Source organism: Bidens hawaiensis, unplaced genomic scaffold (assembly GCF_021521415.1).
Source record: "Bidens hawaiensis isolate Kalapana, Puna unplaced genomic scaffold, B.hawaiensis_p1.1 tig00067080_1, whole genome shotgun sequence".
NCBI classification, from domain to species: Eukaryota; Viridiplantae; Streptophyta; class Magnoliopsida; order Asterales; family Asteraceae; genus Bidens; species Bidens hawaiensis.
The window spans coordinates 39850-62270 of NW_027501884.1; the positions used below are offsets into that span (position 1 = coordinate 39850).

A 22421-nucleotide genomic window follows, 5' to 3' on the forward strand; every position below is an offset into this window, starting at 1 on the left:
CAACCCGTTAAATCCTAATTTAACAGAAAGATAATTGTGTATTTCCTATTATATAATACCTAAACTAAATAAATTTGTTTATTGAAGATTAATTTAATATTTATTTATGTGACAAGTTATAAGTTTTTTAGCCAAGTTGGTTTTTGTTAAAAAAAGAGTAATGATGATAACAGTAAGAGGGAACGTGCGTGGCCATCGACACCTTGGTTCAGTCAGTTGCTTGCTTCCTAATTAATTAATTAATTAATTAAATTAGGGCTTCACAACCAAACTCCAATCTCCACCAAATTCCATAGCCACTGGTATGCTTTGCTGAAACCCTCATTTCATCATCTTCTTCCTGACAAATACATACAATACACTACTGATTCGATGGCGGAACCGTCTTACACCAGCCTTCCTACTAGCCACTTGCCTGGTTCCGTTCCGGTACGTATTCATCTTCTTAATTTTAATTCACTATAAATTAATTGACTTTAAGTTAACCATCACTGTAACAAAACAATCATTAGTTTAATTTGTTACCCTAGTAATTAGACAGTCAAACAATATTATCATCCTTCTCTAGTTTATGCTTCTCAACTTTCCTTTCTTTTGTTTTGTTTGATTTTTTTTTTATTTTTATTTCTTAGTCGGAGATACCAATGCACTCCGTCCCATCACGTTGATCTATAACTGAATTAATGATATGGCGGTGCTTGTTGTATACTTTATTTGCTTACTGGACCCTTTATCTTCGGCTCATGCTTGTAAAACTAACGGCGATTAATCGCTCGCGCTATTTGATCCAAATTGAAAAGTTTATATATAAAATTTTGTATACATACACACACACACATATATAAAATTTTGTATACACACACAGACACACACACATATATATATACTTGAAAAATTACATATAAATTCCAATCTGATTGATCGCTTGTCCGACTAGCGCATAGCAAGTTGTGCAACACTGGTTGGACTGTTTGATTTACTAAATGCATCTTATTTGAAACATGTATTGCCTGATTTAGGATGTGCTAAAGCTCACTTGTTAAGTTTGAATATGAAAAGTAAATGTGTCTTTCTTTTTTTGTTAACGTATAAGCATGAAGAAGTTATTTGTCACTAATTATAATTATAAAGTAATTATGTGATTTCTTTGTTATGTGTAAAGAAGATGGTTGTAGTGAAAGTAATGTTTATTACTTGAAGGTGTGAGAAATACATAAACAACTACATCTATTTATACACAAATAAACCCTAGCTATCAACCCATAAAAGGCCCATGGGCTTTAGTCAACTATATGGGCTAAAACCCTAATTATAACTAAATACAACTAACACTCCTCCTCAAGTTGGAGCATAGATGTTAATCATGCCCAACTTGTTACAAATAAAATCTATCTGAGCTTTCCGGAGCGGTTTAGTTAGAATGTCTGCTAGCTGAAAATTTGTCTTCACATGAACTGGTTGAATGGAAGGAGGATCAGTTTGTGTGCCTACTACTCGATCTCTGATAAGGTGGCAGTCGACCTCAATATGTTTTGTCCTCTCATGAAATACTTGATTCTTGGCTATGTGAATGGCTGACTGACTATCACAGTATAACCTCATCAAGTCATTAGAAACAACCCCGAGCTCTCTGAGAAGACGACGGACCCATGTCATCTCTGATGTTACATCTGCCATGGCTCTATATTCCGATTCGGCACTCGACCGGGAAACCGTGTGTTGCTTCTTACTCTTCCATGATACAAGATTTCCTCCCAACAAACACACAATATCCAGTGGTAGATCGTCGAGAAATCGGACAACCTGCCCAATCTGCATCTGAGAACCCTGATATCCGACCATCTCCTTCTGTGAAGGCACCTACACGACAATGACCCTGATCGAAGTATAATATACCCAAGCCAGGTGAGGTCTTAAGATATCTTAAGACACGAATGGCAGCATCCCAGTGACCGGTGTATGGTGTAGCCATAAATTGGCTCAGAACACTGACAGTAAAGGAGATATCCGGTCGTGTGACGGTTAAATAATTAAGTTTACCAACCAACCGTCTGTATCGCTCAGGATCTTTCATTGGATCTCCTTCCTTTGGGAGGAGTTTCTTTGTAGGAAGCATTGGGGTATCAACATGTTTACAACCCAGTAAGCCACATTCAGTTAACATATCAAGAACATACTTTCGTTGGGAGAGAAGTATTCCTTGTGGAGAGCGGGATACTTCTATGCCAAGGAAATACCTCAATCGACCTAAGTCGCTGACCTGAAACTGAGACTGAAGAAACTGCTTGAGTTCGATAATCCCGACCTCGTCATCACCTGTGATTATAATGTCATCCACATAAACAACTACGATAATCCTCTTTCCTTTCTGGTGTCTAAAGAAGACAGAGTGATCGTAGGCACTCCGAGTCATCCCAACTGTCCCATAACACTAGAGAATCGACCAAACCATGCCCTGGGAGACTGTTTAAGACCATATAGAGAACGACGTAGTCTGCAAACTTTCGAGGCCTCCTCCTCAACAACGAACCCTGGGGGCTGCTCCATATATACCTCCTCCTCTAGAACACCATTAAGAAAGGCGTTCTTGACATCAAGCTGATGGAGCGGCCAATGATTAATGGCAGCAAGAGCGATACAAATACGGACAGATGGCATTTTAGCAACCAGAGAGAAGGTTTCATCGTAATCAATGCCATATGCCTGAGAATACCCTTTTGCAACCAACCGAGCCTTTAAGCGGTGTAAAGAGCCATCCGGGTGTAGTTTAACTGTAAACACCCAACGACAACCAACAATACGCTTCCCTTTAGGAAGTGTTTCAAGATCCCATGTATGATTGGACTTTAGAGCCCCAATTTCATCTTCCATAGCCTGTCTCCATCCTAGGTGAGCGAGAGCGCTCGTCACATTCTTGGGAATCGGGTAGGAATCAAGGGTAGTGGTGTACGCATGAGATTCAGGAGATAGGTGGGTGTAGGCAACATAGTTCTGAATTGGGTAACGAGTACATTTCCGGGGTTCCTTGCGAAAGGAAATAGGTATATCGGGAAGTGGGGCACCAGGAGGATCATAAACGGGTGTAACAGAAGTTGTTGGATCGGGTAAGGATGTATTAGTGAGAGGTGTGGATTGCTCAGATGTAGACGGAGTATCGGAGGGTATTTCGGGGTCGTGGCCAGGGTGTGAATCAAGAGTCGCTGATGTTTGACCCCTACCCCGCCTAGCATATGTGAAAAGCAGTGGCGGAGATTCTGTCGGTGGGTCAGAATCAGTAGAGATTGGATCGGTAGAAGGAATTGACACAGGAATGGTGGGGATGAAGGGAGATGTGGGTATATCGAGGTCGGGAAACGGGTCAGAAACAGGAGTGGAACACTCGAGAAAGTAAGGAGACTCGTGAAAAGTGACATCGGCACTGGTAAAGTATCGGTGAAGTGATGGGCTATAGCATCGATACCCTTTTTGAACCCGTGAGTAACCAAGAAAGACACAACGAATGGCTCGGGGATCAAGTTTGATGGTTTTTGGACTATGGTCATGAACATAGGCGACGCAACCAAATACTTTAGGTGCGAGAGGAAATGGATCATCGTTGGGAAATAGTACAGAAAACGGTGTTTTACCATGAAGAACGGTTGAGGGCATGCGGTTAATCAGATATGTTGCAGTGAGAACAGCATCTCCCCAAAAACGATGAGGAACACGTGATTGGATCATGATTGTGCGAGCAACATCCAATATGTGACGATTTTTGCGTTCGGACACACCATTTTGTTGAGATGTATAAGCACACGATGATTCATGAATAATGCCGTTGGTTTTTAAGTATGAAGAAAAGTCGGTGGAAAAATATTCTTTAGCATTATCAGATCGAAAAGTTTTAATGGTGGTGTTAAATTGGTTTTGAACATAAGCATTAAATTCTCGAAATATGGAAAATACCTCACTACGAGATTTCAACAAATAAACCCAAGTAGTGCGAGAATAGTCATCAGTAAAGGTAATAAAATATTCAAAACCCAACGTAGATTTGATAGGGCAAGGACCCCATACATCAGAATGCAACAGTTCAAAACAAGAACTGACTCGATTGGGCACCCTAGGGGGATAGGGACGCCTGGTATGTTTACCAAGTTGACACGACTCACAATGAAAATTAAAAGACGAAAGTGGTAAATCTGGTCGCATTTGCCTCAGAACCGCTGTAGAGGGATGACCTAAACCGACAGTGAGCCTCCCTGACAGCGGAATCACATAAGTTTGCTACAGGATGCGAAAACGGGGATATACGATAGAGACCTCCTGATTCAAAACCAGTACCAATTACCCGGTTTGTTCCTAGTTCATGAAAAACGCAGTGAGTTGGGTAAAAGGTCACAGAACAGTTGTTTTGTTTGGTAATCTGACTCACTGAACAAAGACTGGTAGGAAATTTAGGAACAAATAGGATAGAAGACAGTTTTAGGTTTTCCGAGTTACTGATGGATCCTATGCCGAGAACGGGACATGAAGATTCATCGGCAAGACGTACCGGTGCATGGGAAACATTTTGAAGACTAGAAAAAATACCCCGATTCCCAGTCATGTGATGTGTGGCTCCAGAATCAATCACCCATGATAAGTCAAGGCTAGAAGGTTTACCTAAATGTGCCGAGCTGGTTTGAGGATGAGGCAACTGGGAGGTAAGAAACCGTTGAATAAGATCATGCTCCTCTTTAGTAAATGTATACATGTATGTATTTTCGCCCATAGTGATACACGAAACTGAAAATTGACTGTGAACAGTAACAAGTGCGGGTGGAGGGCGGGAACAGATTCCGGCGTAAACAGTTAATCGTCGTGAACAGTTAATCCCGGCAGCGAACAGTAATTCCGGCAGTGAACAGAAATTCCGGCAAAATGAACAGTAACTTCCGGCAGTGAACAGTATTCCGATGAACAGTGATTCCGATGAACAGTGATTCCGGCGTGAACAGTATTCCGATGAACAGTGATTCCGGCATGAACAGTGCTCGTCGGTGAACAGTACTTTCACGGTCGGAAAAAAAAAAGATTTCGTAACAGGACAGAACAACAGGGCAGGGGCTTGTTTCAGATCTGAAGGCTGCTGGTGACGACTGGTCAGACTCGGGTTCTGGTCAGATCGTGGCTAGGGTTTGGATCGAGAGCCGTAGCTCTGATACCATGTAAAGAAGATGGTTGTAGTGAAAGTAATGTTTATTACTTGAAGGTGTGAGAAATACATAAACAACTACATCTATTTATACACAAATAAACCCTAGCTATCAACCCATAAAAGGCCCATGGGCTTTAGTCAACTATATGGGCTAAAACCCTAATTATAACTAAATACAACTAACATTATGTTCAGGCTGTCATAACTGAAGAACGGGCTTCCGCTATACAACATGGTATATGACTCTTTTACAATATAGTATTCTTGCTGTTGGAGCCTTTTTTGAACTGTAGTTGAATTCAGAGCGTGTACTATATTTTTCTATTGTTTGAATGCTCTGCAGATCCTGAAGCAAATATGTAAATCTTTCCTCCTAACAGTAGTGGTGGTGGTGGTGGTAGTGGTGGGCAGGGATACCAGACTCTCACTATTCCAAGTGGTATGTTAAATCATACTTTGACACTCTGTGCATGTCATGAGAAAATATTTGACTGAACCATGCGGGAAAAAGTAGTTATTTAACTGTCTGTATCTACAGCATCTATTAATCTTTTAGTTCTATACAACTTTTATTTTTTTGCAAATAGAGACAAGCAAAAGGGAAATGCATTGTATAGCTAACCCTTTCCTGTATGACGATTATTATTCTAGATTGCTCATCTTAAGACATCTCATTTTTCCACTTTATCTTTTAATGTGGTAATTCTTAGGTACTTGTGGAAGTGGAATTCCGTGTCAGTGTCTAGTGTGTATGCCTATGAAACCTTTTTCATATTTTTTTATCGTATAACTCGTGAGATACCCTATTGTGCTAACATACAAATGTTGGCTCTAAGAAGTGACGTGTCAATTACTGACACTGTCTATAGAGAATCAAATTGGGCATGTTGATAACAAAGAGAAATCATTGGCAAATCGAGTTTTAAGTTGGTGAATAGTTTTGTTCCACTTGCTTTCTACATCACAAGTGCTTTTTGATATCTTGATTATCCGTGCCAACATTTTAACACTTTCAGATGCCTTTAATGTAAACGCGGGTTGTATTTATGTCTAAACCTGTCCAAGTTCTTAGGTCCCTGTGGTATTGAGAGATAGCTTCCAGGTGCTATATCCATACCACATGATACCTTATCATGCATGATGAGCAAGTTACACTTTTGGCACATGTTGGGGAGTTCTTGCAGTTTTTAACAATTTTGTCTTTGATAGATGACTTCCATGTCATTGGTTCAAACACTACCATAAAATCTTAAAAGTCTTTTGACCGCAATTATATCAATGCATGATTTTATGTTAAAAAGATGCTTAGATAGCATTCATAATAAGATATTATGCTTTTAATAATAACTATTGCTAAGTAGCTACATATAAAGGCCAAATAGAAGAATTTTTGTGTAGCTAAGTAACTAATGTTAGTTAATCGATAATAGGCAGTGTGGTGTTAAGTTATTGTTGGATTTATTTTTATATTTGGTTTCAACCCATATTATGATCTTGATCTTTTTCTTATTCTAAACACCATTAATCTTTACTGGGAATGCTCTTTTTGTTTTCTTATATCTACAGATGGAAATGGAACACCACCTGGCAATAACTCGAATGGAACATTTAGTGTCTCATCTTATGCACAATATTTTAATGTTGACACAGATGATGTTGTCAACAGATTAACAAGTTCGTTGTATCCCACTGGTGACTTTTTTAGGAAAATCGAAGCTAACCCAGATCTGTAATGTTCCTTTTTTACACGTTTCCTAATATTATTCACAAGTTGTGTTGAGAATTTTGATTTCTTTTATTGTTTGTTAATGTTTGTATTTAGATATGGGCTTATCTGGATCTCCACCACATTAGTATTTGTGATAGCTTCGTTTGGTAATTGTGCCACATATTTGACGAGTAGAAAATCCGATTCTAGCATTTCTTGGAGCTTTGATGTGAACTACTTCCAGGTTTCAGCAATGGTAATTTATGGTTATGCTTTTATAGTTCCACTGGGATTTTACTTGTTGCTTCAGTACTTTGGTTCAAAAGTTGGCCTTATCCACTTTTGGTGCATGTGGGGTTACTCTCTCTTCATTTTCATCATAAGCTCTGTAAGTATCCGTCATGCTTGTGCTTTTTAACTAATTGTCATATTTTAAATATAAGTGTTTTAACAATGTATATATAAGATTATCTTATTATTACAACTCCATGTAATACGTATTATCACGCATGATTATTTCATATTTTAAAAAAAATTATAGTTCATATCTGATATAGTTTTGGTTTGTGAATTCATCCAGCTTTTATTGGTTATCCCTGTGGATTTTATTCGATGGACCATCACACTCATCGCAGGTGTTGCATCAGCTGCTTTCGTAGGGTTGAACTTGAAGTCTCATGTAGAGTTGAATGACCTGACCATTGTTTTGGTTGCTGCATGCGTCTTGCAATTTGCTCTGTCTATCTTTATCAAATCATGGTTTTTTCATTAAACTTTGTATGAGCGTATAAATGTGGCCTCGTTGCGATTGAGGTGTTGATTGTGATAGGATTAGGCGTCTTAGATCGTGACTATCGTGATGTGGTTAGTGGTTAAACATACAGTTTTGGTTTGTAGAAGGAATGAAAGAACAAAGTGTTGCACATTTGTTTTGTTTTTTTTGTCTTGTATTTGATTTGGATCAACACTTGGGTTTGCTTGTAAAATAGACAGCATGCTTCCTTTTGGGTGAATATGTGATTTGTAATTTGTAGGTCTAAGCTTTCAGACTTGGTTTAAATTACTAGAGCTGTAATGTATATCATTTGGAGTGTTTGGCGGGAAGTTTGTTTATACTTTTAAAGATCAAAGTGATTATTCCAATTTAAGACCAACCATACTTTTTATTTACATAAGCGTGTCTTTGTAAATACTCGCACGCTCTTAGAGCATTTACAATGCGTTCTCAATGTATCACATCAAATTCAAACATCAATCGCAATTCTCTAGTTTTTCTACAAAATAAATTTTCACAAACCATCACTAAAAATATTAAAATTATATATTTAATATTTGTATGTGAGAGAGGAAGTCCCCGCCACTTTGTCCAAATGAGGTTTGGAAACATAGACCAACTCTACAGAATTACACAACGGTGCAAATGGGGTTTGGTTCGTAAGTTTAGACCAGCCATGCTGGCTATGGACCTGAGTGTTGTGTATGCTCAAAATCATACATATATGAGCGTGTTATATGTTGTGCTTGTAAGAGCATTCACAACAACTCCTCTATAATATTGTGAGAGAAATCTTAAAATTTTTTTAAACGGTTGTGACTAACGGAGAGAGAATTTTTAAGAGATAAGTAAATTTGAAGAAAAACTGTTCATCATCTATTTATTTTTTAATATATTTCAAAGTGAATGTAAGTGGATGAGAGAAAAAATGTAATGATAAAGATGTAAAAGAGTATTATTTAATTGTATATAAAAGAGAAAATATCGTATTTTTTAATGTAATTATGGATGTAGAGATAGTGGAGTTGCTGGAAATGCTCTAAATCTTTCCAAAATCAGTTAGGTACTTAAGTTTACATGATATGTATATTACATGTACATTTGGATATCACTAAGGTTAAAGCTTTAGAACCCGTGTGATACATGTGATTCTTAAAAGAAATACAATTAAACTATAAAATCAAATAATTAAATTAACAAATAACCTATATTTTATCAAATTACAAAATTTAATAAGTTAAAATTTATTTTCTAATGGAATATTCATACAATACGTGGTGCATTCTCACGTAATTTCTTTATAATCACGAAAAGATGCAACCATTGATTTTATAAGTTGTAATTATATATTTTTTAATAAAACAGCGAATTCTAACAAAAGATGATAATATGTTTCATTATTAATGACATAAAAAAAGAACATCATATATAAAATTAACATGATAAAAACACACTTTTGTATTACAATTTCGAAAGAGATAAATGAAAACTCCATGAATCTATAGAGGTTGATTAAATATGTGAGAATAAAATTGTATTCATTCATAATTTCTTCTTGGCTTATCATCTTGGAACTATAAATACCGTTCATTGATTTTTACCACATTCATCTCCTATACTTAAAAGTGTTGACAAATTGTTTTAATAAAAAAAGTAGATATAATTTCATTAAATATATAAATATTTTAATTATATTGACATAAATACCCTTATATTTTTAATCTCTATAATTTAGGTAATTAGTATTTAATTAAATAATGGATTATATGTTTTGATTACAACGACATAAGTATGTTTTCATTAAAAATAGAAAATACTTTGAGCGGAAAATTTTGCTAGGAATGAATCTCAAAGTGACATGTGTCACAAATTATTTTCTTTTATTAAAATAGGTAGATTTTAAATATCACTATGGTATGCGGTTAAGGGTTTTTTTTCTTAAATAGTTGTATATGTATTTACTATCTTTTATGCCCCGTATTAAGGGTTATTTGTTTACATTTATCGTTTCTAATATTATGAATATACTTTTTTTTGCATTTTAGTTTAACTTATTGTAAGAAAGTTTGTAATATACTTAGACCTATTTTGATCATTTTATGTTTGGTTATGCTCGTTTATGTTTCGTTTTGGATGAAATATTGAATGAATCATCTATTTAATGTTTTATATTTGCTCGTTTGTGTTCATTTGAATGTGTTTATTTATGTCCGTTTATGATTATTTGTGTTGGTTTACGCTCGTTCATATATGTTCATTTACGATTGTTTACCTTTGTTCAATAATGCTCGTTTATGTCCATGAACTGATCATAATGGCGCTTCAGGAGATCTAACAAATAAGGGGCGGTTGATGTAGGTGACGATGATGGTTGATGTATGAGAGGGGAGGTTGATGATAGTGGGTGATAATCGAAAGTTAACCGGTGACGAAGAGGATAGATTGGCGAGGGAGAATATGTGAGGAGAGATCCTAAATTAGGGGTTGATGATGAATGAGAGCATGTTTGGGATTGAGTTAGAAAAATGTCTACTAGCTTTTTCAAAAAAGTCATTTTAAAAAGCTAACATAAAATTTTTTTTATGATTGCTAAACATATTTTAAGTTTTTGTTTACCTCTAAATGGACCTCTTGAATTCAGGTCTGTTCCCTCAGCCTTTGGTTCAACAAAAGCTTTGGTCTGAATGGCTAAACGAGCATCTTTTTCATTTAAAACCAGGCTGAATGATTACCCTTACCTCTAAATAGAATCCTAATTGGTAAGCCCTATATTGATTCTTTTGTTTTTTCTTTCTATATTCATTAATTGGTAATTTTGTTCATTGATTTACGGATTCTTTTGTAGAATTGGGAGAAGGTAAAGAACGGCAACCGCTGAACTGCCGGAGTAGCTTGTTGATAACGAGGTGAGTTCTTGTTATTCGCCAAGCTTCAGTCTGTGTTTAGGGTTTTTATATAATTTCTAATCCTTGGAGTGAATGTTTGTGGTAACTGGTAATTGGGGATTTGGGTCATGTCAAATTATGCTACTTTTAGTTCAAATTATGCTAATTTTAGTTCAAGTTATAAAGCAATATGGGGTTTTCAAAACCCTGTAATATGTGGTAACTACTGATGAACTCACTAGAGTCCATGACTACAAAATTGATCTTCCTGGTGAGTTTTGTTACCTCAAATGGCTATTTTATTTGTAACTTATGAATTATAAAGGGATCATTTATCTCCTTCGTGATAGATATGCATCATTTACTGTCTCCAATCTTTAAGAGGTGCTCCTTAATTTTAATTTGCGTAAATGTTTCTAATGTAGCTTGTGTTTTCATGCTTTTTATGGTACTTCCATATGTTCTTAAAAACGTATTTCGGTTTAAGGAATTATCTTATTTGGATACATTTTTTAATGTTTTTCATCAATACAATTTCTTTCTGTTTTGAATGCTGACAACTTCAACTTCAAATTCAAATTAAAAATATGTTAAAAGAATGTGTAGCGATATTGAGATTTTGGAGCTGTGTACGGGTCAAGTTTGTTGCATAATTTGAATCAATTTTCGGGTTAATTCGAATCACTTTCTGGGCTGCATTTTTTGTGTGAATTGCGAATCAGATTGCGTGTGAAACGGTTACGGGTTAAGTTTGTTGCATAATTGGAATCAATTTTCGGGCTAAGTCAAATCACTTTCTTGGCTGCATTTTTGTGTTAATTGTGAATCAAATTGCATGTGAAACGATTAGGGGTTAAGTTTTGTTGCATAATAAGTCTAAAGAGGCTGTGAATTAGTTAAGAGTGCAATTTTCTATCGATGGAATTGATGGTAGTTTCATATTTGTTCGTTAACAGGTTACATTCCAGGTTGGACATGCAGTGCAGGTTCAGATTAGTTTTGGAAATCAAATTATGGCAGTTAAGTGCTGTTGTGTTTAGACAACAACTACAAGCCAAGTTTTGCCTTTTACGGGCTATTTGCAGCAGGTTTATGAGGATATATTTGGTATTACAACATAAAGTTAATGATTAAAAGTTCAAACGGATCAGTTCCGGATCTACGAGTTGCAAGCATGTCACAATCTTAAAAGTTCAAACGGATCAGTTCCGAAATGGGAATGTCGAGCCCACTAGAGGAAGCTAAACGAAGACAATGAATTACCAAATGAAGATGATTTAATGCCTTAACGGGTCAAAAAGTTAAAATTCGGAAGTGAACTATCTTTGTTTTTATTTATTTTTTATCTAACTTTTTCTAGTTTTTATGATGGTTCTTTGTAATATTTTTAAGTTTCTAATATATATGCACTTTTATGTTATTTAATTATATATTACCATCTTGTTTTAATGCAAAAAATATTGAGTTTGAAGTAAAAAAAAAATAGTGCAGCCCGAAAAAGCTAACAGCATTGCACAGGTTTTGCCAGGCCAGACCGGGATTTTTAATGCCCTATCCCAGGTTCTATAAATACCAAAACCGGGTATTACCGTTGGGATGTGTAGGTTTTCAAAATCAGTCCGTTAGAACAGATTTATAGCCGTTAGATACTATTTTTTGACCTTTTTAATTTTGTTTTAATGTACTGCTACACCCCTATACTTGATATAAAAAGTTGGTTGATGTTTGGTTTTAAATTTTTATCACAACACTTGAAAAAGATCAAAAACGTAAAAGAAAAAACATCATCTTCTGCGGGCATGGGTTCTACAGCTCGAGTACCACCTGTTTGGCTTCATTTCGGGTTACGTAAAATGATGATCTATCTAAGCAAAGCTCGATGCGTTAATTGTGGTTCTATGTTGAGGACGGATTCCATGACGATTTTGAAAAGACATGAATTCATGTCGAGCTCACTCGATGAAATGATCAACTTAATCGAAGACGATTTAGTGGTTTATAAATCTACTTTTTTATGTGTTTTTATTTTACATCTATGCAATATTTATACCCTTGTTTATTGAAGTTTTTATGCTAGAAATAGAGTTTTGATTAGAAAATATAAAATCAACAACAAAAAATGGGTTTTTTTAATACCTGAAAATGAGGTATTCAAATATCTATGATGTTTTGTATTTTCCTTTTATAATCATTTATCATTCAATACAGTCATTCAGAGAACTCTGATGAAACAACACATTTTAGATACATTTTATTCATAACAAAATATTCAGAGGGGTAAAATAGTCATTCTGCATTATCATTCAGACGTCCAACCAAACAACACTTACTAATTCAGCACTTACTGGCTCAAACTCTCTTAATCATTCAGACCTCTTACTGGTTCAGCACTTAATGGTTCAGCACTTGCCAAACAGCCCCTTATTTGCTTTTTGAAAACACAAATAAGCCAATAAGCATTTTTCAAACTCAATTCCAACCATGCTCTGAGTTTGTAAATAAATGAGATGTTAGAACCCGTTTAAGGGCTATTCGGATTTGTTGAGACCAATTACCTGCTTGTTTTTTTAGTTAACTTAAATGAGATATTACCCATTTAAGGGCTATTCGGGGTTGGTGAGACTCGCAACTCACGAAAATTATTGTTTGATGATGAAACACTTTCTCAAATAAATGAGATATAACCCGTTTAAGGGTTATCCGTGTTTGGTGACCCACGAGACCCGTGAAATTTATAAGATAAATGGGTCTAAATATGGTAAAATCAATGAGCTCACCATTTTGAAATCAAGCAATCGGGTGTCTTGATATGGGGGGGGGGGGGGGGGCGGGGAGCGCGACACATCATCTTTTTTTTTGTAGGCATTTATATATATTATCGGTTTTGCTTAAAATGTATGGACTCACTCTGTTCAAAACCGATAAAACCGGAAAAAACCGATAAGACCGGAAAAACGAATGATAACCGGAAAAACCGATAAGACCAAACTGATTGAACCAACTGCTTGTTTTTTTAACCAATATTTTTGGTTAGGTTTTGGACTCACTCTGTTCAAAAAGCTCGAGGCACGGGCTCGTGGCTCGCTTGATAAAAGCTCGAACAAAACTAGCAAAAAAACTTGATTTGAAACATTCTGAGCTGAGTTGGCTCATTTTTGTAACCAAGCTAAAATCGACCCATGCTCAACTCGAGTCATGGCTCGGCTCGTTGGCTCGATCTTAAACTTCGAAATCAAGCTAGAGCCTAGCTAAGTTACCTCTTTTAATTTCGAGCCCGAGCTTGGAATCACCCTAGCTCGACTCGTTAACAGCCCTTCTGGTATGAACATATCAAAACCTATTTTGGAGCGTGGACAAATTAGTCTGAATGAAGTTTATTTTGGAGTATGAACAAAGATGGTATACAAATATACAATGGGTGTGTGTTGGGTATGATAAGCTATTGAGCTAGCAACCTATTTATTTTTAAGTTTTGTATACTTCTTCACCACATTTAGTTTGATAAATTCCCTTTCGAAAAAAGGAGTTTGTTGACGGTAAACCCATTCGGCCAAAACTTCATGCATGTACCTAGTAGTTCATAATAATAATATTAGGTTAGAAAGCTCTAACCAAGTTGAAAATGTAATGCTGTATACTTAATAATATTAGAGATTGTAAAAAAAATATATATATATATATCTTTTGAGCCTAGATATGATTGAACTTACCTATTATAAGTACACAAATTAATATTAATAGTTAAATAATTAGGAACAAATTGTGCTAATGGATATATTATTTTATTTATTTATTTGGATTCGAAATTTTTGTTTCGTAATAATAAAATGGAAAGAATAAAAATTAGGAGAAAACTAACAGAATTGGAAGACAATATATGCTTTGTGGACGCTTATTCTAAATTTCCTTGGTTTTATCCTATAAAAGCAAAATATGCTTTTTATATTATTCGTTTTTAATATTTATAATAGTATTTCGACCCCCTGCAGGTTGTGAAACCGTAAGTGAAGCTCGGATCTTAGTGATCGAGAGTTAATCGAATTTTCTTGGCTTTTATTATCCTAGCTTGGAAAGTGACAAAAGTAATCCAAAGTTTGGTTTCAAACCATCGTCATAGCACCAAATGAATTAAAATAAATCAAACGGTACAGAACGACGGCTCGATTCGAGTTATCTTAGATAACCTAAGAGTTTTCATAATACGAAAAGGGTACCATGTTCAAAGCATAAGTCAGACACATTAAAGCAATTAGATCAAAACTAACATAATAACAGTCATAAACTTTACTAAAACGTAAGACTTGCCATAGCCAATTGAACCCAAACACTTTTAACTATTCAGTGTTCTAAACCTTTGGAGATCAATTTATCTACAATTTTAATAAACAGAATATACGATCAACAATAAGATATTTGTGGCAACCTCAATGAGTCCAACCTAATACCAAACAAAAAAGCCCTGAAACCTGAACTGCAGTCCCGAAAAACTCAAACCCGAGAACCTCAAATGCAACGCATTCCTCTAAACTAACAACAACGTACTAAACCGGAAAAAAACGACCCAAACATATCAAAACCTCGATGAAATTATTGAATTACGTGAGGCTCAGAGCTCCGTCATGTTGCAACATAAGTTGCCATCCAGATAACGGAGCGTCATCACAGCCTAGACAGGAAATTCAAGCAATAAACGAATCCGCCACCGCGGTGCCTAGGGTTCCAAATTGAAACCTGACCACAATCATTACATCATAATATACAATTAGATGAATGTAACAGGTGGAAGCAAATGCAAGAGGTGGGAGATACGTGGAACCCAGTGAATGTAATAGTCATAGAACCATCAGTATAACAAAACAAAGCAAAAAAGGCAATGAACAGTAACATTGAGAGTATGAACCGACATTACAAATTAATATATATAATAATATGTATATTTGGATTTTAATTTTATTTATTTTAAAAAAGTTAATAATTAATATACTTGAGCTTTGATAATAAAATGGTTTCACAAATAAATAAATGATATGTTATAATCCGGTTTAATAGCTATATGGGTTTGGTGATACCCATTACCCGTTTATTTTCTTTATAATAAAATTGTTTCTTAATTATTTCATGGGTTGTTTTACATTATTCATTTTTAATATTTATATATATATTTGGATTTTAATTTTATTTATGGTAAGAAAGTTAATAATCTATATACTTGAGGTTTGATGATAAAATGGTTTCACAAATAATGATATGTTGTAATCCGGTTTAAAAGCTATCTGGGTTTGGTGATACCCATTACCTGTTTATTTTCTTTATTATAAAATTGTTTCTTAATTATAAATAGTATCTTTTTTTAAATAAAATATGATATTAATTTTTAGTATATCCCTATTTTATAGGATTTTCATATCAAATATTTGATAAGATTAATTTTTAATAAAATGAGATGTTATAACCCGTTTAAGAGATATCTAAGTTTGGTGAGACCTTTACATGTGAGTTCGGGTCAAATGCGTGAGAAGCCTTCATTTACAAATAAAGCAATCTGATGGCTTGAAAAAGGTTGTTTTACAATTTTTTATTTTTTAATATTTATTTTTTGGATTTTAATTTTCTTTATTGTAAGAAAGTTAATAATATACTTAGGGTTTGATGATGAAAGTGTTTCATAAATAAATGATATGTTATAACATATTTAAAAGCTATCTGGATTTGGTGACCCATGACCTGCTTCTGTTTTTTACTATAAAATTGTTTATTATTATTTTTTTTAAATTAGATATTAAATTTTATATCCTTATTTTATAGGATTTTCATATCAAATAATTGGTAAGATTAATTTTTAATTTAATGAGATGTTATAACTCGTTTAAGAGCTATCTAGTTTTAGTAAGATCCATACCCTTGAATTTGAGTTAAATTAATAAGAGGCCTCCATTTAAAAATCAAGCAATCCGGTGGCTTTCATAAAATGAGAGAGCTACCACATCACGACACATAAGATTTTAGGGGTTTCATTTATATATATTATAGACGTGGTTTTTACAAGCTCAATTCTCTATAAAATCCAATTTCAAAGCACCAAGGGAACTAATTTTCTAATGAAAGAATTACAGAAACTGTCCTTTATCTTTACCTCAAATTTTATTCGTGGTCCTTTATCTTTAAAATTGATCTGTTTTATCCTTTACGTTTATAAATCCAACAGCGTTTGTCCTTTGGCCCTGACCCAGTTAATTTTTCTCGTTAAGTCGGGTCATGTGCCTTGCACATGAGGACAAATTGGTCATTTACCTATTAAATTAATTTTTTTTAATAAATAAACAAAAACAATAAAAAATAATATATATTTATACTCTCTCTCTCTCTCTTTCTCTCTCTCTCTCCCCCTTCTTCTTCTTCTTCTTCTTCTTATTCTTCTTCTTCTTCTTCTTCCTCCCACCAAGCTTTCTGGCAACCATCACCAAGCTCTTCGGCAGCCACCACTGCCGTCGTATTTTGCGACAAAGAAAACCACCTCTACCTCCACTCCCACTAGAAACCACCTGAGTGACTTTACACATGAATGAACCGGCAGCGACGGATTTGTTGAAACAGAGAGAAAAGCGAGGGGGTTGGGGTGTGTGAAACCATCCCGGCAACCACCCCACACCAGCTCCTATCCAACCTCCAGTAACCACCATTGTTTCCGCAACCAGCATCGCCTGAAACCATCGCCATTTCACCTCCCCTTTCACCAAATCAGCCACCACTAACGTTCACCCCCAAATCTAACCATATTCAGATGTTAATTTCATATTTTCCGCCCTAATTTATGCTAAAGGTGAAAACTAAGTGAATTCAAAAATTATGGATCTGTAAACTCTAGATGGCCGGCCCAGAGACAACACACTGGATCGGCTCCGACAGCCTGAATACGTTTCCAATAGGGCTAGACAATGTTTTTGTTTATTTATTAAAATATTTTTTTAATTTAATAGACAAAACATAAAAACTAGTCCTTTATGTTTGCACGTTTTTTCAATGGTTGTCCTTTCGCAAATTTAATGGCAAAAAACATCCTTTGTATTCAAAAACTCTATCACGTTTTGTCCTTTGACCCTAACCCAGTTAAGTTTTCTCGTTAAATCTGGTCACATGCCCTGCACATGAGGGTAGTTTTGTAAATTTACATAATTTAATAATTAAAAATAAAAGAAATAATATTCCACATATATTTAAAAAAAATAAATATTCTATATATATATATATATGTCACACCCCGACTAGCACAATGCGGAAGCGTAAAACGGGAATGTAACAGACACCTCTGATATCAATACATTGTTTATAAAGAAACATTACAAACTAATTTACAATATATTACATTTCTTTGTTCTATCATTGTTTAATAGTCTAAGCGATACAAACAAAACTAGTTCGTTAACTATACATTCTTATTAATAACGCCCTTGCTTCTATTCATATAGCATCAACCACACGTTCAGGCAAGTAACAGATCACCCAATCATTCCGATTTAGGTACACCTGAAAAGCAGTTTAAAACGGGTCAACTACTAGAGTTGGTGAATTTCACGAGTTTCAAGAAACAGTAATGAGTGTTCACAAGTCAACACTTGTAATTATGAAATAAGTATGTATGTATGTAAATGATGTATGTGATGTAATTATGCTAAGCTACATTGAAGCCTGGACTGTTCGTGCTGCGTGCCTCCATTTCCCACGCTCAATCAACCACTGTGGCTCCCCTTCCGCCCACAACATGCCCCGGTAGCTATGTCTAACACTACATAGCCTGTATGTTTAAATATGGTCATGTGCAAACGGCGCTATGTGACACGGCAACCAGGCCGATTCCGTTTGGATTTGTCAAACCAATAGTACTATTCACAAGCCACCGGCTCGAAATTAATCACTGTGATTGTGGGGACTTTCGTGTGTTAGCACTTAGATAATTCACATCATCACATGTTTCAGATAAGTATATAGATATAAGCAAACATGCTTTTCACCCCAAAAGTTCGTAAAACAGTTTAAAAGTGGGGTCATGAAACTCACGGTTTTGTAGATATTCCGTACTGTATCAACTCGTGGTTTGTTCAGTCCGCTATCAGTAGTTCCTATAATTAATATTATAATAATATTAATATTTTAATATTATTATAATCTCAATACTAAACTGGGCTGTATAACTAATCTGGGTGTAGCTGGAACGCCCAGAAAGTGGCAATAGGCTTAGGTTGTGATGTTGTTCAATGTCTAATACTTAAAACTGAACTTGGCTCAGATTCCCGTTTTCCCAGCTGGACCAAGTTGTTCGTTTACGCGTTCAGAAAACAGTTATGGGAAAATAAGCTTGGGTAAATGTATTGGTTAATAAAATGATTAAGTTATAACGAAAGATCACATATTGGGGTCCCGGATTAGCCACGGGGCCCGTTTCCGCTTATTCAGTTTGATTTTAGAAGAAACGCGCACAATCCACCCGGATTGTCCAGGTTTCTCATAGAAAGGTTCATTTTCACTTAACTAGTCCAAAAATATGATTTTTGATCACTCTTGGTGTTTTGATATTCCCGCAGATTCACTAGGCGAACTTGCCGGTTTTTATAAAAACTGAATTTGTTTAATATTCAGATTAGCATAATTAATTAATCGTTAATCATTAAATTATGAAAATTAACCACTTATCAATTAAAATATGTAGATTTTAATAAAAATATTTCTGGAATTTATTTACTGATTTATTAATTTATAAAAATTCATTTTATCAGCTATATTTCGTCTGAAAATCGTCCGTTTGCCCCAAACAATTTCCAAAAATTCACCAAAAATTCCTGAATACTCAAATCATGTCCCAAAACAACCTGTATCAATTCCAGAATGTAAAAAGCTCGTGCGATATTCTTTTCGGCCCAAATTCGGCTGTAAAAATTCACACGAACGCAAATAAACAAAACACCTTTAAACTTCTCCAAATGATCCCAAAATTCACATGTGACCAAACTACATCAAATCTGAGTTCCCAAAAAAATTTCATAATTTTTGAAGTATTTTAACTATTTTTCCCAAATAAACGTCCCAATTCGGTAATAAATTCGCCAAATATTCTCGGATGGTCGAAAAATTACCAAATTTAAACAAGGACTCATTGACATGGTCCCTGATGTCCCTGAAAAATTTCAGGTCCTAAAAATATGCACATCACAACCTTAACCTAAATAGCCCGTAAGCGAGTGTTTCTGTATTACCTCAGCGGGTTTGGCTCGTTTCCGACTTTTAATCAAGTTTTCAGGTTCTGGTGCTTCTAAGAAAGCTAGGTACAAGTCCTATATCACAAACCAAGCAATATTTCATCAACATAACAGCCCTTAAGTTAGGGTTTCGGCTAGTACACAAAAACGAACTTTTGAACCGTAAAAACGTCGTTTCAACCCTTTAATCCGTGTTTATGGCCAAAAAAATTATCAAAACAGGTTCCTTACCATGTGTATGATCAAAAAATGTTTATGGACCATTTTTAGGATTTTTACACGGTTAGGAATGATTTTTAGTAACCAAGACATGTTTTTATGATATTAAACAAGTTCAAACAAGTAAAAAAGCTAGTTATTTAAGCTCTTACCTTAGGGTTTTGGAAGTTTTCTGGCTGAAACAGAAGGGGTGTCCAGAGTTTTCCAAGAAATGATGTTAAAATGGCTTGAACCTAGTTTAAATGTGAAAGAATAAACAGGGGGGGGGGGTTGCTGATTGCGATCGGATCATCATGGGCCCACCTTGGGCCCATTTTGGCCCAAGTTTTTGATTTCTCAAGCCCAAATACGAAAATCCCGGTCCAAATTTAGTTCGGGTTCGGTTTTTTGGCGCGAAAAACTTATCGGGTGCGTTAAACAACGCGAAAACGAGTGTTTTTCGGCTAGTTTTGTGTAAAATTATAAAAACATACTATATGTTTGTAAAAATCAAAAATATTTTCACGGATCACTTAAAACATTTCAAATAAGTGTTTGGTAAGTCTTTTTCGGCTTAACGGATGACACAATGTTTGGTTTGTAACTATCTTTCACGTTTAATTCTTTGGCGGGTGGTTAAACGAGCATGTTTTCGTTTAACTTGTTTGCTATCAAACTAAGACCATATTTCTAATATTGCTTGTATAGATCGTATATCACTTATAAATGGCCCCCCCGAGATATCTGGGTCATAACCAGACCCGTTCGGTTAATCGTTCGCTTGTTACGCAAAAGGCGTTTATTTGTTTAATCAGTAAATACGTACTGAGGTGTACCTTGTTTTGGCTCAAATGTCACATTCTCCCCCCGTTAGAAAATTTTGTCCCCGAAATTCGATTATTCAACTTTGTCTTTGTTTGGAAACAGGTGCGGGTATTTCTTTTTGAATTCAGATTTCCGCTCCCACGTGAATTCGGGTCCCCTTTGTGAATTCCACCGAACTTTTACTAGAGAGATTTTGTTGTGTCTTAATTGTTTTATTTTTTCCTCTAATATTTCCACCGGTTCTTCAATGAAATTCAGTTTTTCGTTTATGTTTAAGTCTTTTAATGGCACGATTTCGGTTTCATTAGTAAGACACTTTTTCAGGTTCGAAACATGAAAGACATCGTGAATAGAACTCAACTCCACAGGAAGTTTCAGTCGGTAAGCTACCGGACCTATCTTAGAAATGACTTCATATGGCCCAATGTATCGCGGGGCTAGTTTACCGGTTTTTCCGAATCAAATGACGCCTTTCCACGGGGATACTTTCAGAAAAACTTTGTCGCCTATTTCAAAGGATAACGACTTTCTACGAACATCAGCGTAGCTTTTCTGTCGATCTCTAGCGATTTTCAATTTGCTTGTGATTTTACGGATTTTGTCGGTGGTTTCTTGAATCAAGTCAGATCGTGTAATTTGGGTATCTCCAACCTTAGTCTAACACAAGGGTGATCTACATTTCCGTCCGTACAGCGCTTCATACGGTGCCGCTTGAATGCTACTGTGATAGCTGTTATTGTATGAGAATTCAACTAGTGGAAGATGTTGATCCCAATTTCCACCAAAGTCTAGTACACAAGCGCGAAGCAGATCTTCTAAGGTTTGAATGGTTCGTTCAGATTGACCGTCAGTTTGGGGGTGGTAGGCGGTACTTAGGTCAATTCGGGTTCCCAAAGCTTCTTGTACGGCTTGCCAAAAACGAGAGGTGAAATGGCTATCGCGATCAGAAATAATTGAAACGGGTACGCCGTGTCGGGATACAATTTCATTGATGTAAATGTGAGCAAGTTTTTCGGTTGTATAAGTGGTTCGGATTGGAAGGAAGTGTGCGGATTTGGTTAGTCGGTCAACTATCACCCATATTGCATCGTTTCCTCGGGAAGTTTTTGGGAGATGTGTTACAAAATCCATGGTAATCTGTTCCCATTTCCATTGTGGTATTTCCGGTTGGTGCAACATTCTCGAAGGTTTTTGATATTCAGCCTTAACTCTCGCACACGTTAAACATTTACTGACGTACGTGGCTATATCCTTCTTCATACCGGGCCACCAATAATACTCCTTCAAGTCCTTGTACATCTTATCTGTTCCTGGGTGAATGGAGTATGTGGACTTATGGGCTTCGTCCATGATCAGGTCACGCAGATTACTGAAAGTGGGAATCCAAACTCGGTTTTTGTAGTATAGAATTTCGTCAGTTCTTTCTTCAAAGTTTTGTTCGGTTCCATGCAAGTTTTCATTTTCCAAGTGATATTCTTTCAGAGCTTCGTTTTGAGCAATACGAATTTGCTTGGTGAGGCTGGTTTGGACGATCATTCAAAGTGCTCGGACCCGTAGTGGTTTGATCCTGTCTTTTCTGCTCAAAGCATCTGCTACTATA

At 35.6% G+C, this 22421-nt stretch overlaps 1 protein-coding gene and 1 long non-coding RNA gene across 2 annotated transcripts; both read left to right on the forward strand.

The window, feature by feature from the left end:
* Positions 1-325: 325 nt before the first annotated feature.
* On the forward strand, positions 326-5577 carry LOC143604841 (uncharacterized). Its single transcript, XR_013148368.1, has 3 exons — positions 326-429; positions 5375-5414; positions 5523-5577. It is a non-coding gene; the product is annotated as an uncharacterized LOC143604841 (long non-coding RNA).
* Positions 5578-6312: 735 nt separating this feature from the next.
* On the forward strand, positions 6313-7918 carry LOC143604843 (uncharacterized). Its single transcript, XM_077081199.1, has 4 exons — positions 6313-6406; positions 6626-6908; positions 7002-7275; positions 7468-7918. The coding sequence occupies exons 1-4, from the start codon at positions 6313-6315 to the stop codon at positions 7657-7659; spliced, it is 843 nt and encodes a 280-aa protein (XP_076937314.1). The 3' UTR covers positions 7660-7918.
* Positions 7919-22421: the final 14503 nt, after the last annotated feature.